The following is a 21,193-nucleotide window of genomic DNA, read 5'->3' on the forward strand; positions in this document are numbered from 1 at the left end:
GGTGACAGTGATACCGTTTTCAATAAAAGGCTTCATATGTTTCATCACCGCTCCCATCTCCTCCTCAGACCATGGTCTCTTCACACACCGCCTTGATGAAACACGTAAACCTGTTCAATAAAACAAAACAAATTTGAAGTTTAAAAAGATCATGTGAGATGCACTTGTACACTGTAAAAAAAATCCGTAAAAATACTGTACAATCTACCGTTTTTCTATGAAGGAATTTTCCGTTTTGATTTTTCACAGGTTTTTTTCCGTATTTCTTTAATTATGCATTGCATTCTGGGAGTAAGAATCGACAAGAAGCGGGAAAATTTACAATCAAGGCAGCCATCTTCATGCGCAGGGATTTGGAGACAATTTTGCATCTTTCTCAGGTAAATATCCAATATGTATTTCACATTTTAAAATGTATATCTTAAAAGACTTAATTTTACGTGTTTTTTGTTGAAAATTGTCCTAATAATGGTCAGTTCGTGTCTGCCACATCGAAGAATTTGCTGAGTAATCTTGAAGTAACAATAATTTATATTTAATTCTATTGGTGTATGGCGCTTGTTTGGCTGTTAGGCAGAGTTTCGCTATATAATCACCAGTTTTTATTTGACAGATATTCGTATAAATAAATGCTTATGGTATGAGTAAGTTTATTCCCTGTATCGTATGGTTTATGCTTTGCTAAATGTAGGCCTTCTAGCTAACTAATGAGTTAATGGGAGTTTGATATGCTTGGTTAGTTGGAGATTACAGTTGGTGCAAACAATATTCCCAAGATGAGGAATAATTTGTTATCCGCTTGGTGATGAATTTAAAGACTCTGCGGGGGAAAAAGCAGAAAATAGACTGTGCTTAAAAGGCCAATCACAATGTTTGCTAGCTCCGTCAACTGACATGTTTCTGGGGAAATGCACCTTGCATTAAGGTGTGTCAGGGGTCTCAAACTCGCAGCTCGCGTCACCTTTACTTACGGCCCATATTGGCGTGACGTTTAAATATTTTTTTTAAAAAAAACATTATTCAAAAAATTATTTAACATGAAGACAATATTAGCAGAGTGTTACAAGCATAGCCCTTTAAGAACATAGCCCGATGGGGGGTGTAGTCCGTGCTTGAATGTGTGGGACTGCCCCTCCCGTTGTGTGTGTGCGCGCGTCAGTGAGCGCGAGGAAGGGAGAAAGAGGAGAGTCGATAAGTACTAGTTGTTACCGACGAGAAACAGAAGATGAAAGCATATAATTACAATAATAACCACTGCAGCCAAAAACGAGCCCAGTTGTAAGTAGGCTGTGAAGACTCGACTGTACACTGTGTTCGCCGCCTCCGAAACAAGAAAGTTCCGTTGTAGCAGCTCTTCAGCGCCTCTCTCTGTCTAGCTAGCAAAGTTGACCCAGACAATAAAGGTAATTACCAGCTACGAGCCCGACACGGAACCGACGTTTTAGCCAGAGGTCTCTTTACCACGGTTCAGAGCCGCGGACCTGGCCGAGGTAACAATAGAGTACAAACATGCTGGGGGATTAGCTGTGTTAGTTCAGTGAGAGATTTATTTGGAAAGAAAACAGTTTTCACTAGCAGTGGGAAAGCTAATATTGTACACTTATTTCTGCATTTTATTTTGTTAAATAGAACAAATGTTTTGTTTTTTGTAACCCATGCTTTTTCTTAATGACACAATTTTAGCTTAACAGATGTTTTTAAGAGAAAAGGGAAAATAGTATATTCCTTAATGTATAAAGAAATTAAAAAATGAAATCTGATACTTGTCCAAAACTGATATAACCACAATAGTCACATGTCATATAACCAGAGTACAGCAATGACTGTGCAGGACTTTTATTGTGAAAAGTAGGAAGAGTAAATATCCATTTTTTAATGCATAGATTTTTTTTTATTTTATTTTTTTACTTACAGATTGCACTGGGTTTTTTTTTTTTTTGTGTGTGTGTCTTTTTTGGTTGGTTGGTTGGTTTTTAGCCCATATGAAGCTTGGTTTTATATTGACTGACTGCATTTATTAATGACACCATTTAATTAACTTTGGTATGCTTTTTAACTTGGTGCTTATCTAGTTAATTTGGTAAAAAATTTAAACTGAGGATATTAATAATTGAATAAAAAGGTAAAGTTCCTTTTAAGTAAAAACATGCTCTTTCAAGATCTTGAATTTTTTTTTTCTCCATAGGACAGCTGTGATCTGTGGAGTGGGTGCCTTAAATGATTTTTGCAACAACAAACATTGGCAGAACTGGAACAAGGCCATGTGAGCTTGTTACCTTTGGAAACTGAAAAGGAAGCTATCATTTTGAGCTCCGGTGTAAGTGAGAGCGGGGAGGAGGGAAACTCGCACTAGCTGCCACTGAAATGTGGCAAGTTAAACACTGAAACAGGCTTGAATTAAATGTATTGGCTTGTAGTTTGACATATTACAATGACTATTTGTTCCATCTCTTAGTGTTTGGATCAGAATGATATCTGATTGGTGCATCCTTATTCAGTTATGTTGACTTGCAATGTTTGTGGATTTAAGTGCATCTCTTTGACTGAATACCTGAAACACTGCAGATCACACAGACACATTAACAATGTATTTTTTTCGTGTGGCCATAAAGATTGTGGCAGAAGATTTTCCTCATACAGCTGCCTTGCTGTTCATATGTCACGGACACACAAAGATACAAGTACCAGACAAACCTGGAACAGAAATGTGTCTGTGCAGCTAAAGTGTTTGTTGAATTTTTGCAACAGAGAATATGCAGATGTTAAAAGGCTTGTGACTCACTTAAGTGGTCACATACAAGAGGGTTTAAGTGTAACTTGCCCTTTTGGTAATTGTGCAAAAACTTTTAATGTAAAGACATCCTTTTCATCTCACATTTCCAGGTGTCATAGAGGGTGGACTGTCACCCAGATAGCACCTGCACATATATGTGAAGTTGGACAGCCCTTACTAGGTGAAGGAGCACATGTAACAGAAAATGTTACTGAAAACACTGATGTGACTGATGCAGCCCAAAGCACTGATGTTGCGAATCATAACATTCAAGATGCCTATACAACAAATCTAGCTTTGTTTTTCTTGAGATTGCAGGCAAAGTGTTTAGTTCCAGCATCTACAATTACAGGGATTGCAAATGAAATGAAAACCCTTCAGGATATTCAGCAGGAGTACACAATGGATGTTTTGTCTCAAGAACTTGAACAGTATGGTGTTCCAGCTGAGACATTAAGATGTCTTAAGCAAACTGTTTACAAGCAGAGTCCTATGTACGAAACCTTGAATGAAAATGGTTCATTATCTACACACCATAGAAGGGTGCAGTATTACAAGGCACACTATAACTATGTTCACCCTGTGGAAGTCAAGCTTGGGTACAATGATAATGGGCAGAAGAGGCATTATCATTACATTCCAGTTCTGGAAAGCCTCACTGCATTGCTGAAAGAGGGAAATGCAGTTCAACAGAGTTTTAATTCTGTTTCTGCTGCTGATGGTGCAATCTGTGATATTACAGATGGGCATGTCATTAAATCTAATGCCATGTTTTCTTCAGATCCAGATTCTTTAAAGGTGATGCTTTTTCAAGATTCCTTTGAGGTGGCCAACCCTCTTGGATCTGCCAAACGAAAGCACAAAATTTTAGCTGTCTACTTAACCTTGGGAAATTTATGTACACACCACAGATCAGCTATTGACCAAATACAGTTGGTACTGCTCTGTTTAGAGGAAGACTGCAAATATTTTGGTGTGGATAAAGTTTTCAGTAAACTTGTGTCAGACTTGTGTGAGCTGGAGTTAAAAGGCATATCTTTTGAGGGCAAGCTGTATACTGGTACTGTTGCATGCATAATGGGAGATAACCTGGGCTCCCACATGATTGGTGGGTTTACAGAAAATTTCAGCTCTTGTGAGTATTTCTGTAGATATTGTCTTGTTACAAAAGATGACTTTAGGTCTAACTCACTCACAGTTGCCATGCATAGAGATCCTGTTGGATATAACGAGTCTCTGGATTTTTTGGAGAGTCACCCTGATGTAACAATGCATCATGGAATTAAAGGCAACAGTGTTTTCAACAGATTATCTAACTTTCATGTTTGTCAGCCTGGACTGCCACCATGTCTGGCACATGACCTTTTTGAAGGTGTTGTTGACTATGACATAGCACTATGTTTGCAGTTCCTAATAAAAACAAAAAAGTGGTTCAGCTATGAGTCACTAAATGACAGACTTGGATCTTTTTCTGGTGAAAGTGGTGACAAACCAAATGCCATTTCCAACAAGGGAATAAAGCTTGGAGGCCATGCAGCCCAGAACAGGTGGCTGTTGAGGTTTTTACCCATTTTGGTGCATGACAGAATTAAAGATGCTGACAATGCTGTATGGCTGCTTATACTTCTTCTGAGGGAGCTGGTTGAATTTGTCTGTGCACCTATGCTATCAGAGTCGCAGATTGCATACATGAAGGTACTCGTCGAAGAGTATGTGGAAATGAGGCAGGAGTTATTCCCACATGTAAATCTCAGACCAAAACACCACTATCTGCTTCACTATGCTGATTTGAGTTTACAGTTTGGTCCACTCATACATACGTGGACTATGCGCTTTGAAAGCAAGCATAGTTATTTCAAAAGGTGCATCAGGTCAAGTAAAAACTTCAAAAATGTGACCAAGTCTCTTGCTGATAGACATCAGTTGTACCAGGCTTATCAGAGTCATGGTGGCCTGTTCAGTCCACAGGTTCAGGTTTTCAACTCAACTACATTTTATCCAGATCTGTATGACGGTGGCATAAGAGCGGCAGTTGCAGACTTTGAAGTTACCTCAAGTAACTCAGTTGTGACAGATAAAGTTAAAGTCAGGGGTACTTCATATGAGAATGGTTTCCTTGTCCTAATGAGATACACCAAGAGACAGCTACAGTTAGGACAAATAGTAAGCATTGTTATTAAAAATGAAACAACTGTCCTTCTTTTGCTGAGGGAGAAAAATGCCAGCTGGGTGCCTGAGCTTGGGGTCTATGAACTTGAGAAAATTTGTTCTGATAAGCTCATTTGCAAAAATATTGACCAGCTTGGTGATTTTTCTCCCCTTTCCTTTTATCAGAAAGGTGCAAGGTCCCTCCTCCCGCTTAAGCATATGCCACTATGGAGCTAGTAAAAGAGTTGGTTAAAAAAGCTATGCCATTGCTCAGCAATGATCTCATGGATTTACTCATGGCTCGACTGGAAGTGATTGGAGTAAACAGTGTAGATGACCTTAACTTTGTCAGGATTGAGGACGTCGATGGAATTCTACCACCCATTCAGTGTCGAAGACTGATTCAGGCCTTCAGTGTCGGTAAGTCTTGGGGTGTGTGTGCAATTCTTTTTCCAAAGGAAATGCTGCTACCAAAGCAAAGTTATGAATAGATTTGTGTATACCTTCCCCAGATTGTTGAGACTAAAATTATGTGTGTGAGTAACTTTAAAAACTGAGCTAATATTAATTTGTGTATTTCATAGAGCAACAAGTTGGATTGGTCTCCATTTCAAGACCTTTGCCACAGAGTGACAAACTTCCCCAAACATCATCTCTAACTCCTGGTCCCATGGATTATTCCTTACCCTGTGAGCCATATGCTGTACCATGGCACAAAATGCCTCCCAACCTCATGCTTGCGTTGAGGGAAAAGAAGAGACCAAAGCCTAAGGAGAGAAGAGAACTTGTTCGTGTTATTATTGATGATGTCCTCTGTAAAGAAAACATACGACCAGGAAGAGCAAAGCTGCGAGAGATTGCAAGGCAGATTGTGCAGGAATATCCCTTCTCTTTTCAAGACAGAGAGCTCAGTGGAACTAAAGTCATTGGAACAGGATATGAGTCTTTGTTTATACAGCTAGAAAACAGAGTTGAAAATGTTAGGAGGCCATTAACGGTCTGCTCAGCAAAGAAAATGGCAGATGATGAAGCCAGAAAGAAGAAGCCTACATGTTCAGATTGGTATGGATGTGTTGAGTGGCAGCCTGCAGTTGAGGACACAGAAGAACTAGAAATTAGGCAAGATGAGTTAAAAAGAGCCTTCAACACTGACCGTCTTCAGGAATCATCTGTTCGAAAACTGATGGCTGAAACATATTGCATCCAACGTGCAACTATAAACAAAGGAACTGCTGTAAACAAAATAGTGGATGAGTGGCCCTTCCTTTTTGAGGCAGTCCACCTTTTTGAGCACACACAGACTCTCCTTGGCTTTGCAGTTCAAACAAGGCTATCAGAAGAACTAACAATCAAAGAAAAGCCCATAAAAGACTTTCTTAACTTAAAAGGCATCGAAATACTGGAAGGTCCATTATCACTGATAGCTGGAATTGCAAAGTACTTCAAGGAAAACCCTCACCATCTTATGTACCAAAATGAGGTGGGTTTAGCCCCCCCCCGGCTTAATGTACTCAAACATAAAATGTGCTTTTGCATGAAATGCCTTAAACTAAATGCAGACCAATCAATTGCATTGCCCAAGTAATGCTCACAATGACATTCCCTATGTTTCTGTGTTTTATTTTACAGCAACAGATTTGCACAGCTGATGGACTGAGCATCCCATGCACCCCCTGCATACTTGCTATGGGTTTGTAGTCTATATTACACACTTTCCAGTTAAAAATCCGGGAATATTACCATCCAATGCATTAGCAGCATTAGATTTGAGAGGGTTGGTTGTCTTCAGACAGTATATAGACAACCAAATTAGTATAATTTTAAATAATTTAGAAGAACTAAAGACGAATATTACCAAATGTGTCAAAATGAACAAACTGGAGTTAAACATTGTCAAAACCATATGCACTGAGTTGGGTAACAGGAATGGTCTATAGATGAGATCTCAATTGAGCAGGTTGTTCAAATATCGTTATTAGGTTTTTTTCATTTTGTGTTGGTTTTTTATCTTCATCTTGGTCTAGTCATATCTATATGGTATACGTTTTCATCTCTGTTGTGATTGATGTCATCTGCTCACCTATTCATACATTTGGTCCTGTGCTGCTGAAAAGCATGTAAACCAAAAAATGTATTACTTTATTATTGTTGCTATTATTTTAATTAACTAAGTTATAGGCATGTCTTGTTATTCATACACATAGCTATTGTAAAAACTATGCCACATTTCCTTTAAGTACTGGTTTTAGTCATGGTCATATGCATATGACATAGCAATTGACATGTGGCTGTTATGAAGACCACTTTTTTTATACAGATTGGGCATGAAATGCTATATTATTAAAGCTAATTTACATTACAGATACCAACTCTAAAAAATAATGGCAATACTATCCGTGAAGTTGGATTTTAAAAAATATGTTTAAAGGTTTTAGAGCAGGTCACCTAAGAGACACTTGTGGAATTTAACCTGGTTGTCATTGTTTTTATGATATTAGTATACGGCTAATGTTGTTTTGATGTATATTTTTAACATGAACTCCCAAGAAGACGCTGTTTTAGGTCGCAACTAATGGCATCCTAATAAGCAAACGTATATGGGCATTTGTGATTGTCTTTAGTAATACTGATGTCTTATGCTTTAAGGTGACCAGCACTTCAAGGTAGCTGTTGACCAAGAAATTGTAAACGACCACATCAACTCCCCTATTGTGGCTCTGGCGTACACTTTTGCTTTGTTTTATGTCTTGAACATAAAATACCCAAAAGAGATGTCACTTACCCTGGAGTTCATTCAAAGGTAAGCACTTTGATTTTTCACTGGTTGAGCAGCATCGTATATGATACAGTCTTGGAGATTCTGAACAAACTGTTAGAAATGTAATCCTTGAGGATAGCACAAGGGTCTGATGTCTTTATAGAACAACATACCTGGCAGGTACACCACAGTTTCATGTGCTCAGGTTCACACAGAGTATATGTGACAGACTAGGGTTGTTGGATATATCGGATGACAATACAAAAACATCTGTTGTTTCCTATTACTCTATCGTTTGTTTTGTGGTGTCATAAAATAAACTGTTTACAGCAATATTTTTTCATCGTTTTGATGGTCACTGTAGCGGAGATATTAATTTCTTAAAGTTTTCTCTTATATTTAATATAACCACACCATGGACGGACAAACGCCTGTTTTTACGTGTTGTCGTTAGCAACAATGACGGTAAAACCACTGTGTGGCTCTGCTGTCCATTTGTTTGTTTTCCACGTAAACCTTCCACAATAAAGCTCAAGATCCTGTTGAGACTTTTCAAAATAAACCGAATCACGTGAAGTGTAAGCAGAGAGTTTACAGATGAGAAGAAAAAAAAAAAAAAAGAGCCGTCAGGTGCTAAAAAATAAACCTTAGACTCAAACTTTGAAAGAAAATGGTGGCCGTTACAACTTGTCTAAAAATGTATAGTTTCATGCAACGGTTAAAACACTCGACTCCAGGTAAAGGACGCCCAGCTGGAAACACTTCACGCAAGTCGAGTTGCCCGAGATTCACAGAATTTACATAAAATATTACATTTTTGTGATTTATATCGTTGACAGGACGATAAATGTCTTATATCGGGATATGAGATTGTTGTCATGTCGCAGAACCCTATGACAGACAAGTCAGGGGCTGCGTCTGTGACCCAGCATTTTGAGTTTATTTTTGTATTTGTGATTTCTTATGTTGCAAAAGTGTCAAGTTCTTTTCAAGTTACGAAAAATTCCCATATGGGTTCTTGCTCCACCTGTTTTATCGAGCATGCATCGGTGGTGACTTGTGTGCACTTCGTACAGCTAAATATCCCAGAATGCATTTGGTCCAAAACCCAAACGCAGCAATGGTGGAGGAGAATGGCTAAAAACTTAATCTTTCTGGGTCACAAAACAAACTTTCAAGTTATTTTCAAGCGAGAATGTAGCTGTGTAAGCTTCAAATATCTGCTCGATTTATCAAGATACCAGATTTCCAAATATTCTCCGATGTTTTCGGAGACATCTGTTTCCCACCAGCTGGGAGGTCGAGGATTACTAGAGCCAGCAAGAACAGCAGACTCCCAGCCACACACACCCCTTCCCCCTCCTCCCCCCGCAGTCTTTAACTACTCAGGTTAAAAATGGTATAGAAGTCTCTTAGATAACTTCGAAATGTTAATGTTTGGTTTATTTCAGTGTTTTATTTGTTCCTGAGTAAATCGGTTTGGCTGAGATTAAAATTAAGCTTCATAACATATTAATCACAGTTAAATTAAGAGGGGACGGCAGTAAAAACTCTGTACCTGTGACATCATCAAGTATGCTGGTGTTCCAAGTTTGAAGCCTGATCTTAAAAGTAGAGATAGTGTCTGTCTCCTGAATCCAAACTGGAAGCTGGTTCCACAGAAGAGGGGCCTGAAAACTGAAGGCTCTCCCTCCCATTCTACTTTTAAATACTCTAGGAACAACAAGTAGGCCTGCAGAGTGAGAGCGGAGCGCTCTAATAGGGTGATATGGTACTACAAGGTCATTAAGATAAGATGGGGCCTGATTATTTAAGACCTTGTATGTGAGGAGCAGGATTTTGGATTCAGTTCTGGATTATTAATATTGTTTCCACTTCCCCTGATCACCTCCTGTGGGTATTTAGTCTGTGTTTTCATTCAGTCTTTGTCAGGTTGTCTGTGTTCCTTCCTCCATTTCGAGTCACAGTTGTCATAGTTTAGTTTCTTCCAGTTTAGGTTTTTGTTTAGTTTCCATGGCATGACCATTTTCACAGTGCGTCTGGGGAGGCTTGTCTTTTGGGAATTGTCTTCTAAGTCTTCAGATTGTATGGCATCCAGGTTTATATGCCCATCAAACTTGACTGCAGAGATCAAGAGTTTCTGCTGAACTGTCTTGACAACATTAAGTTCTGTGGAGGATCAGTTTCTTTCATCTTAATGAAAAGAAGACTGGAGTTAGCTGCTTTGGTAATTTTGACCCCTCAAGCAATTCTTGCAATCAGTAATTTGACTCTTCCTTCTCACGCTGTCACGCATGTATGAAATTTGGGTATGATTTTTGATAGGTTTTAAAATGGATAAACAAATAATCCTGTGGGCGTTTTTTTTTTTTTTTTTTTTTTTTTTTGTATGGCAAACTTAAACTGACACAGAGCACGGCGGTGATTAAAGTTACTATCTTCCCTAAGTATGTAGTTCCTAAGTATGTAGCTTAGCCTATACATTAGCCTGTAGTTTTCATTCATATTTTATGAGTGTGTAATCAAAAACTATTTTCTATTTCCTAAAGAGTGTTCCTGGGAATAAATCCAGAACGAGGGTCAAAGGCTGAGATGAAGGGAATGAAGCAACTACACGTTCCACCGAGACTGCTCAAGTTCCTGTCTGAACTCAACAACTTTGAAAATCCCTGGAAAATTTGAAATGAAACTGGAAATCAAACTGGAACTTTTTGGGCTGCTTTTAGTAGGTTATTCAAATGGACAAAGGTACTGAGAGGATGCACTCACGTACACATGGAACTCGGTCTTCTCTCCTTCATGCTTGCTATCTCCCTAAACTGTACATCATATATTTGAAGTTTCATATTGAATAGCAAGCAAGAATTAAACAGCTTTTTGAAATGGACAAAAAAATGCAATTTTATAAACAATGCTAGATGAAATTCCCATGTTTTGCATTGGTAAAACATAGCATAAGAGATCTGTTTGTAGTAAATGTTCACAATGAAACCACTATAGCATTTGTATTGGTTTAGAGCTACTGGTGGTTATTTCTTGAAATTTGTACCTTGTATTAAAACATTCACATAACATTTCTTTTATTGTTTAAAGTGCATCTTTGTAAAACATTGTTTTGCACATTGTTGATTGTTTCAGATTATTGGTCTTCATTGACTTGTTTAAATAGGTTTAATTACATTTTTACCAATGGCAGGGGCTTGATTTTCTTCTACTGAAGTAATTTGCCATTTACAGCTGTTATTTATGTATCCATGTTATTCAGAAACATCAGACTGAAACTGAATTTGTGATATAAATGTCCATAGCGGTGCTATTTTGAAGCTCTGTTCATTATGTAATATTTATGTATCTTAATGTATTGTCGTTTTAAGCACCCCATGGAAATTATTAAATCCTTGGAATATGATTTTGTTTTTTTTGTTTGTTTGGTTTTGGAGGGGGAGGGGTGTAAGGGTTTTGGAGAACTCTCCATACTTTAAATTTACGGAATTGTCTGTATTAGAAATAACAAAACTGTCCGTGAATGGTACGGAGAATATACTGTGAATTTACGGAATTATCCGTATTAGAAATAACAAAACTGTCCGTGAATGGTACGGAGAATATACTGTGAATTTACGGAATTATCCGTATTAGAAATAACAAAACTGTCCGTGAATGGTACGGAGAATATACTGTGAATTTACGGAATTATCCGTATTAGAAATAACAAAACTGTCCGTGAATGGTACGGAGAATATACTGTGAATTTACGGAATTATCCGTATTAGAAATAACAAAACTGTCCGTGAATGGTACGGAGAATATACTGTGAATTTACGGAATCATCCGTGTTGTGGGTTGAAGGAAATTACTGTAAATAGTCCGTAGAAAAACAGAAAATGTACTGGCAGAAAATTACCAGGACATTTCCCGTATTTTGACGGAGGATTTTCTAACAGTGTAGGTAGAGATGGTGTTCAAAACTGTGAAAACAAGCTGGTACTTGTCTAAACAAATTGTGTGTGATAATAAATAGACTGTAGACCTGATAAAATTTAAAGTTTGATTGTTTTCATTAACATGATAGTTCATCACACTGCTTGGTAAACACAAAATACATTCAGCTTCTTTATATGTTATATAATGTCTAACCACATGATGTTGGTGTTAACTGCACATAGTGCCTAGTGATGGACATGGCATCTGATTTATATCATACCTTTAGTAACTGAGTCAGGGACAGGAGGTGAACCAGAAGTCACACAGGCATCATTCCCCTGGTCATCTAAAAAATATTGCACAGTATAAATGTATGGGCTTAAAGAGGCTTTCTGCCTACCAATCAAACACCATGAGCACAGAGGGGACAATGACAGCCAGTTCTATTATACTAACTATACACATGGCAATGCTGCTGAACTGGATGAAGTCAACAATACCTTGGGTAATAAGTTTACTGGGAAATGATGTAGATTTTGCACAGGCCAAATCTTGCTTGGCCAAAACTGATGAAGCATCAAAATACTAGTCATAAAGCATTAGTGTCACAATTAGGAATGGAACAACTAACAATCGACCATGTAAAAATGTACTGATGGTTAGTAATATTGTTCTATACACAATCCCAGGTTATCGTAATCAGCATAGTAGTGTTAATAGTAAAGTCTGATTTCATTTTTAATGCAATGAAAAACAGAGATGCAAGTGGCATTAATGAAACAAGAGAGCATCGTTATCATACGTGATGTGCGCTGTTAAAATACGTTACTGCATATTTCACTGGATTTGTCTCTGAACAAGACTAACTCACAGATCCCAGCTCATTACATAAGATATGTTGGGCAAACTTTGAGTACAGCATTGAAAATGTACCTTGAGCTGCAGACTCGGAGAAGTGAGGCAAATCAGAAGTAATATTTTATATATATATATATATATATATATATATATATATATATATATATATATATATATATATATATATATATATATATATATATATATATATATATATATATAGCGAGTTCTCACACTTAGAAATCATGGAGGGCTCTGAAATTTTCATCATAGGTACATGTCCACTGTGAGAGACATAATCTAAAAGAAAATTCCGGCAATCACAATGTATGATTTTATAACAAGTTTTTTGTATATTTCTTTGTAAAATAAGTATTTGAACACTTGAGTCAAACTATATTAATATTGCCTTTGTTAACAATTGCAGCGGCCAAACAGTTCCTGTAGTTCTTCACCAGGTTTGCACACATTGCAGAAGGTCTTTTGACCCACTCCTCCACACAGATCTTCTGTAGATCTGTCATGTTTTGGGCCAACACAGACTTTTAACTCCATCCACAGATTTTCTATTGGACTGAGGTCTGGAGACTAGTGAGGCCACTCCAGAACCTTGAAATGCCTCTTACGGAGCCACTCTTTGGTTTTCCTGGCTGAGTGCTTCAGGTCTTTGTCTTGTTGAAAGACCCAGCCAGAACCCATCTTCAATGCTCTGACTGAGGGAAGGACGTTTTGGCCCAAAATCTCACAATCCATGTCCCCGTTTATCTTCTCCTTAATACAGTGCAGTCGTCCTGTCCCCTGTGCAGAAGAACAGCCCAGAGCATGATGTTTCCACCCTCATGCTTCACTGTAGGATGGTATTATTGGGATGAGACTCATCCTTCTTCTTCCTCCAAACCCCAACAATGGAGTTTAGACCAAAAAGTTTTATTTTGGTCTCATCTGACCACAGGACTTTCTCCCATGACTCTGGATCATCCAGATGGTCCCTGGCAAACTTCAGACGGGCCTGGACATGGGTTGGCTTAAGAAGGGGAACCTTCAGTGTGATGAATGATTTTAAACCATGACGTCTCAGTGTATTACTGATAGTAGCCTTGCCAACGGTGGTCCCAGCTCTCTTCAGGTCATTGACCAGCTCGTCCCGTGTAGTTCTGGGCTGATTCTTCACCTTTCTTAGCATCACTGACACCCCACGAGCTGAGATCTTACGTGGGGCTCCAGTCCGAGGAAGACATTAGCCTCTTCCATTCAGGGGCGCCTGCAGGAGTCTTGCAGAGGGTACGCACAGTCACCTGCACGCGCTCCATCGCGCACACGCACATGCGTGCACGCGCACTGTCGCGCACCGAGCTGCTTGGCAGTGGCTCTGGAGCCCTTTCCAGCTTTGTGAAGGTCTAAAGTTTTGTCTCTTGTGTCGTTGGAAAGCTCTTTGGTTTTACTCATGTTGCTGCAACACTTTTGACAGATTGTGGGGTGCACATGTGTCTTTATAAAAGCTAACGGCATCAAACAGGTGCTGCTAAATTAGAATCATGAGCAGAGTGTAGTTGGACTGTTTAAAAGCAGAATAACAGGTATTTGAGGGTCAGAAATCTGCATGATAAGCAAGTGTTCAAATACTTATTTTAAGCAGTAATATACAAAAATATTTTAATAAAATCATACATTATCATTTCCGGAATTTTCTTTTAGATTCTGTCTCTCACAGTGGACATGTACCAACGCTGAAAATTTCAGATCCCTCCATGATTTCTAAGTGGGAGAACTTGCAAAATAGCAAATACTTACTTTCCTCACTGTAAATGGTATTAACTACACAGCAAAGTACAAACAGAACTGCAATAACAACCAGAAGGGATGCTTGCGATCTTTAGCTGGGTATGACAAGTAGAACAAATATTGCAAACATCTGGCAGCTACAGTGGAAATGTATTTAATCCACTACGAGTGGTCTTTTCTAACCAGTGTCCCCTCAACCCATGTGTTTTTCTGAGTATGCCAAACACTAGAGATGAAACAGTGAAAGACTCAGTTTGAGCTCAGATGTCAGGACAGTGTTCTCACATACCTTGAGTTTGTCTGTGTCAGACACACACACATAGTTAAGCATTTTCTGTTTCACCTTCAGTTAAATACAGTTCTAACTCTCACCCTAACTGCAAGGAAACAGAGTGATTAACCCTTACCTAGTTAAGTGAAGCCAAAGTAAGACAATACTAAGAAGCTAAAGTGACTGTGAGTAAAAGGTGCATGTATATGCCTGACACAGAAAAACCCAAGGTTTTCAAGGACACTGTCCATCAGCCTCATAATGACATCTGAGCTCAAACTGATGCTTTCACTGTTTCACCTCCAGTGTGTGGCCACTCAGTAAAACACACTTGTGGAGGGGACACAAAACAGATAAGCTTGCAATCATCACTTGGGAAAGTCATACAAATTCAAGATTTAGTTAAACCAGATTGAATACCACCAAGAGGACATTTAAATATTGTGACTAGGGCTGAAACAACTAATCGATTAATCGACAACTAATCGATTATTGAAATAATCGTTAGTTGCAGCCCTAATTGTGACATCTAGATATGTATGTTTTAAACAACAATTCATAGGGGGAAAATTTTTTTTAAATGACCCACCTTTTTCCGCCAGGGCCATTCTTTCCCACCACAGTCATAAGTAATTTCACTTCCTGCCGCAATTTCCTTCAGTGCAAAAAGGCAGAGATGTGGCTTCCCTTCTGCTTCAATCAACTTCATTCTGCAATTTGGTGTCCTGTGTTCATCGTTTACTAGTCGCCCAAATGACCCATCTTCAAGTGCTCCATCAATACTGCAAATTTGGAAACATACATTAAACAAACATTTATAGTGACATGCCTATGAACTATACTATAATTTTTAAGCACCAACACAAACACAACATCCAATACAAGTTTAGTTGTTAAATGCATAGTTGATAAGTTAAAGAGGGTCCATCAGTCAAGGACGCATTGCTTTCTGACTGAGATAAGTGTTTGCGCTTCTACTTGTGCTTAGAGCTTAAACGTGGTTTTGTTGTACTGTTGCGCTGACCTAGTAGGTGTGGCTGTTACTAGTGATGGGACGTTCTGTATCGAGGCTTCGGAGCGTGTGTCGAGTAATGGAGGGGGCGTTTCCGCGAAGCGCGTATCGAGGCTTGCTTCATTTATGGGAGGAGCTGAAAATGATGACGTCCGAAGCCTCGCTGCCCGGCTGTACCACGTGACTGGTTCATGAAGTGGTTCGAACTTTGCCGCGAGATATGACAGCGATATAAACCCCTCAGACTTCATTCACAATGTGGGTGTTTGATGGAGAGTTGCGGTTAGTGAGAGTTTGGAGACAGTTTGGAGGTTTATGAGAGTGAGGAGAGAAAGTCAGGAGAGAATGGAGCCAGCTAAGAAGAGGAGGATGTCCTCCCGTGTGGGAACATTTTGATCTTATTCCTCCCAACAAGGTATTTCTACAGAAGATGTATTTTCATGATACTGATGGTGCAATACAATTTATGTTGAGCTGTCTTGACTTTTGTACAAGGTGAAGTGTTTGCTATGTGCCAGGGAGCTGGGATATAACAGCAACACCTCATCCATGCTTAGGCACTACAGAGCTTTGCATGAGAATAAGGGGGACACCGATCGTGGAGCAAGACCAGGTGAGCCATCAAATGCAATGATAATATAGGATGCAGTAATGTTACTAAATGATATAACAATATTATACAACTGTTATAAGTTACGTGTGTGATATTTATATTTGTGCTTTATCTTTATTGTCTTTCCTCAGGAGAACAATCTCAAATAGATGAAGACCTGGTCAGCATGGTGATTGAGGACTCCCAGCCATTTAGCATTGTGGAGGACAAAGGATTCAAAAGATTTGTTAAATCATTAAATCCCAGCTATGTTCTCCCCACTAAAAAGGTCATAAAAGCAGTGAAAATTTAGTTTTTACAGAATAAAATGTGAACAGGCAGGACTGAGGCTCAAAGCCTCAGTGTGTAGCTGTCCATACCTCAACGTTACAAAAGCACAACCACTGTCCACACCCCAACCACACCTCACCTCACAGTAAATGATCATTTCCATTTCAAGCATTTCCAAATAATCATTTCCCATACTGCCACTATAAATATACACAGTATACTGCCATCACTACAATATACATGTTTTACACACTCCTTTTGTTGTTGACATTTACAGGCTGTGTGCAAAATGCCACACTCTTCAAATTCATGCCAACTATTATTTTTACGTCCAGTAGGTGTCCTGCTAGAGCAAATGAAGCTTCATGAAGCTTCGCGTTGGGGTGAACCAACTGGATGAAAAGCTTCAGTGCTTCATGGGGCTTCATCTGCCCATCACTAGCTGTTACTCTTCTCTTCTCTTCCTCCTCTTGCCCACTACCTGCTCTGTGCTGCAGTTACAAAATACATTATTCAAATTCCAAAATACTTTTGTGATGTCAGATATAAATCACAAAACTTAAATCTTACATAAAACATTTTGTAATTATAAGGATAATTACAAAATGTATATTAGGTCATACCTAAAACAGTTGTGTTTTGTTTTAACTTTAACATATCATAATTTGATTGGTAGCAACTTTCACAACTACAGTGAGCCAATCACTCATAATTCCTAAACATGTCAATCAGGTAGGAATGAAGTGAGACATTAATAGAAATAAAGAGTTGTGTGTTGACATGTAGCCCTTTCCTTACTTAAATCATTAATATTTTTGAAAAATTAATCTGTGATAAGACAGCTTATCAAGATAGAACCATGTAACTAGAGATGAACCAAACTGTTCACAGTTTTATCTAACTCTGTTTTAATAAAGGCTGGTGACCCCTGCTATAGAGTCTGACAGCTGCAGGGATTATATACAAATATTCAACTATCCCAGAATTAAACCAGGTCTAAATAAAAAGGAGTGAGTATCACTACAAAGGTTAACTCAGTGGTCCTAATGCTACAGTTTGATATCAGTGTTGCCCTATCATATATGTATGTGCTCTTAACCTGAAAGGTATAAATACGGAAGTGTGTGTGCAATAAATGATGGCGCAGAGGAAGGTGTGTCCCTCTGATGTAAAACTCTAAACAACGTGTGTATGGTTTATTCCTCCGTGAGATATGCGAGTAACCCCGGTATTTCTGCCCTAAAAAATGGAACCTCCAACAGGTTATGGGCCCAGAAGGGATGTGGGAAGCCGGTGGAACCGTCTATGCTTCGACGGAGACAAGAGAAACTATGAACTGTGGGAAACAAAGTTCCTGGGATACCTGCGGCTACTTGGGCTAAAGGCTGCCATTCTGAACGAGCCCGGCGAGTCGGAGGAAGAAGACAAGGACTTGGATGAAAAGAATGAAGTAGCTTATGCAGAGCTAATCCAAGTATTGGATGATAGAAGTCTTTCACTCGTGATGAGAGATGCCAAGGATGACGGACGAAAAGCGTTGGAGATTCTGAGAGAGCACTACGCCGGTAAGGGGACACCACGTGTGATTAGCCTGTACACGGAGCTAACGTCGCTACAGAAAACTCCCAGTGAGAGCGTCACAGACTATATGATAAGGGCTGAGACTGCCATTACAGCTCTGAGGAATGCAGAAGAGACATTAAGTGATGGACTGCTTATTGCAATGGTGCTAAAAGGGTTGCCTGAATCTTTCAAGCCGTTTGCCATACATGTAACCCACAGTGACAAAGCAATGACATTTAGTGAATTCAAAGCTAAATTAAGAAGCTACGAGAGCACCGAAAAGGCCACATGTTCTGAAGACAATGTGATGAAGGCAAATAACTGGAAGAAAGAGAGAGACAATGCAGAAATAATATGTTACAGCTGTGGAAAAGAGGGTCATATAGCACGTGAGTGTTACACAAAGACCGAAAGGAAAGAACAAAAAGTGAAGCAGTGGTGCGGTTACTGTAAAAGCTCAACGCATAAGGACAGCGACTGTCGCCGACGAAAGAAGATTACTGCTAAACACGTAACTGATGCAGAAGATCATAGTTTCGCGTTCAAAGCCAAAGACTGTGGAAATCAAGGGCTGAAACAGAGAGGCCTAATGGTTGATACAGGGGCCACTTCTCACATTATTACGGACATTCAGAGATTTAAGAGTTTTGATGAGACATTCACACCTGGAAGACACTTCATGGAATTAGCTGACGGAACGAGGACGAGTGGGGTCGCACTGAAGAGGGGAGATGTGGAGGTCTATCTACAAGACAGCGAGGGACGAAAGGTGAAGGCGACACTGGAGGGAGCACTTTACATTCCCTCTTACCCGCAAGATATCTTCTCGGTTCAGGCGGCAACGGCCAAAGGAGCCTCAGTAACCTTCAAGAAGGGCTGCAACCAGCTTATCCATAAGAACGGGACAAGGTTTAAGATAAGTGAATATGAACGCCTATACTATTTGAACAGTGTTACATCTGATCATTATGTTGACAACGACGAATGCAATGGCTGTCATGATGTAGAAACTTGGCACAAAATCCTCGGCCATTGCAACTATGAAGACTTGGTTAAACTAGAGGACATTACCGAGGGTATGAAAATAAAAGGTAAAGCTAAACATTACCAAGACTGTGAAGTGTGTACAAAAGGCAAATTTATCCAAACCAGGAATAGAGAGCCTGATGAAAGAGCAGAAGAAGCATTAGAGCTAGTGCACACTGACTTAGCTGGACCGATAGAACCAGAAGCTAAAGACGGGTTCAGGTACACGTTAGCATTTACTGATGATTACTCAGGCACAATGTTTGTGTACTTTCTAAAGGCTAAAAGTGACACTGTAAAAGCAACTGAAAAGTTTTTGGCAGACGTCGCCCCCTATGGGCAAGTAAAGAGAATCAGATCAGACAATGGAACTGAATTTACATCTAAAGAGTTTCAGACATTGTTAAATAAAAACACGATAAGGCATGAGACATCAGCGCCGTATTCACCTCATCAGAATGGGACTGCCGAGAGACAATGGCGAACACTTTTTGAAATGGCACGGTGTATGTTGATCGAAAGTAACCTGCCAAAAAGATTATGGACTTATGCTGTTATGACTGCCGCAGTAATTCGTAATAGGTGTTACAACAGACGCACAAAGCAAACCCCTTATTACATGCTGACAGGAAAGAAGCCAGACATGTCGAGGATGGGGATTTTTGGATCAGTTTGCTATGGTTACGGGCACAACAAAAAAAAGTTAGACGCAAGATGTGACGAAGGAGTTTTTGTGGGTTACGATAAAAACAGTCCGTCGTATCTAATCTACTACCCTAAAACAGGACGAGTTCTTAGACATAGGTTGGTCAAGTTCCTCACTAAAAGTGTAGTTGAGCACCAAACCCAGACCACTCAGGTTGATGACAATGGAGATGATGATTTGACTCCAGGGGACATCTTGAAGTACCCCGCTAGAAAGGACAAAACAGGGAATGACCAGAGATCAGATGAAAGTATGATCCTGGAACCTGAAAGTGACATTCAGGACAATGGCATAAATGATGCACAAAACTCAGACAAACAGAGTGATAGAACAGAGTCTGAACGATATCCCAAACGAAACAGGAGAAGGCCAGATTACCTGAAAGACTATGTCCAAACTGCAGAAGACGACCAAACATCACTGACTGTAGATTACTGTTACAGGGTGATGTACGACATACCAAAGACTTTTGAAGAAGCTATGCAGTCATCGAACTCTAAGTGTTGGTCAGATGCTATGGAAGATGAAATAAGATCCTTGAAAGACAATAATACGTTTACTTTAACCACGCTGCCAGAAGGTAAAAATGCAGTGGGGGGGAGATGGGTGTATGTGATAAAAGAGAACCCAAATCAGACTAAAACATTTAAAGCAAGATATGTTGCTAAAGGCTATAGCCAAGTTCAAGGCATTGATTACAAAGAAACCTTTTCGCCGACTGCAGATATGACGTCAGTGCGTACGCTGATGCAATTAGCAGTACAGCACAACTTTAAACTCCATCAAATGGACGTGAAGACTGCTTATTTGCACGCCCCAATCGATTGTGAGGTGTATATGCAGCAACCAGAAGGTTTTGAAGTAAAGTCAGACACAGGTGAAAAACTGGTCTGTAAACTAAACAAATCACTATATGGTTTGAAACAATCTGGCAGGAACTGGAATAAGATGTTACATGACCATTTATGTGAAAAAGGTTACAAACAAAATCCTGTAGACCATTGTGTATATTCCAGACAGACAGCGAGTGAGACAGTGATTCTTATCATCTGGGTTGATGATGTAATCATAGCTGCCAACGGTGAGGACGCTATCAGAAACGTGAAACAAATGTTGGATGAGAAATTTAAAATGAAGGATCTTGGTGAGCTCAAACATTTCTTGGGTATTGACTGTATACAAGAGAACCATGAGATAAGACTAAATCAGACACGGTACATCACAAAAATCCTGGAAAAGTTCAAAATGTCTGACTGTAAGCCACGTTCTACTCCTTGTGAACTCAAAAATGATTTTGGTGCACATGGTGAATCAGTTGATTCAGGAAAATATAGAGAATTAGTGGGCAGTTTGATTTACTTAATGACATGTACAAGACCAGATTTGAGTTGGATAGTGAGCAAACTGTCACAATCCCTGTCTGAGCCAAAAGAGCATCATTGGACAGCAGCAAAACATGTATTACGTTACCTTAAGGGGACACTAAACA

General features: G+C 39.3%; 1 protein-coding gene across 1 annotated transcript; it reads left to right on the top strand.

Annotated features, from left to right (window-relative positions):
* Window positions 1-118: 118 nt before the first annotated feature.
* On the top strand, window positions 119-11,334 carry LOC146656915 (uncharacterized). Its single transcript, XM_085425934.1, has 4 exons — window positions 119-5,341; window positions 5,506-6,453; window positions 7,568-7,721; window positions 10,229-11,334. Exons 1-4 carry the CDS (start codon window positions 5,149-5,151, stop codon window positions 10,359-10,361), a joined length of 1,428 nt encoding a protein of 475 aa, XP_085282060.1. The 5' UTR covers window positions 119-5,148; the 3' UTR covers window positions 10,362-11,334.
* Window positions 11,335-21,193: the final 9,859 nt, after the last annotated feature.

The sequence above is a fragment of the Rhamphochromis longiceps genome, linkage group LG12, assembly GCF_057381845.1.
Source record: "Rhamphochromis longiceps isolate RC_006_pf linkage group LG12, R_longiceps_female_GT1.1, whole genome shotgun sequence".
In the NCBI taxonomy this organism is placed as follows: Eukaryota; Metazoa; Chordata; class Actinopteri; order Cichliformes; family Cichlidae; genus Rhamphochromis; species Rhamphochromis longiceps.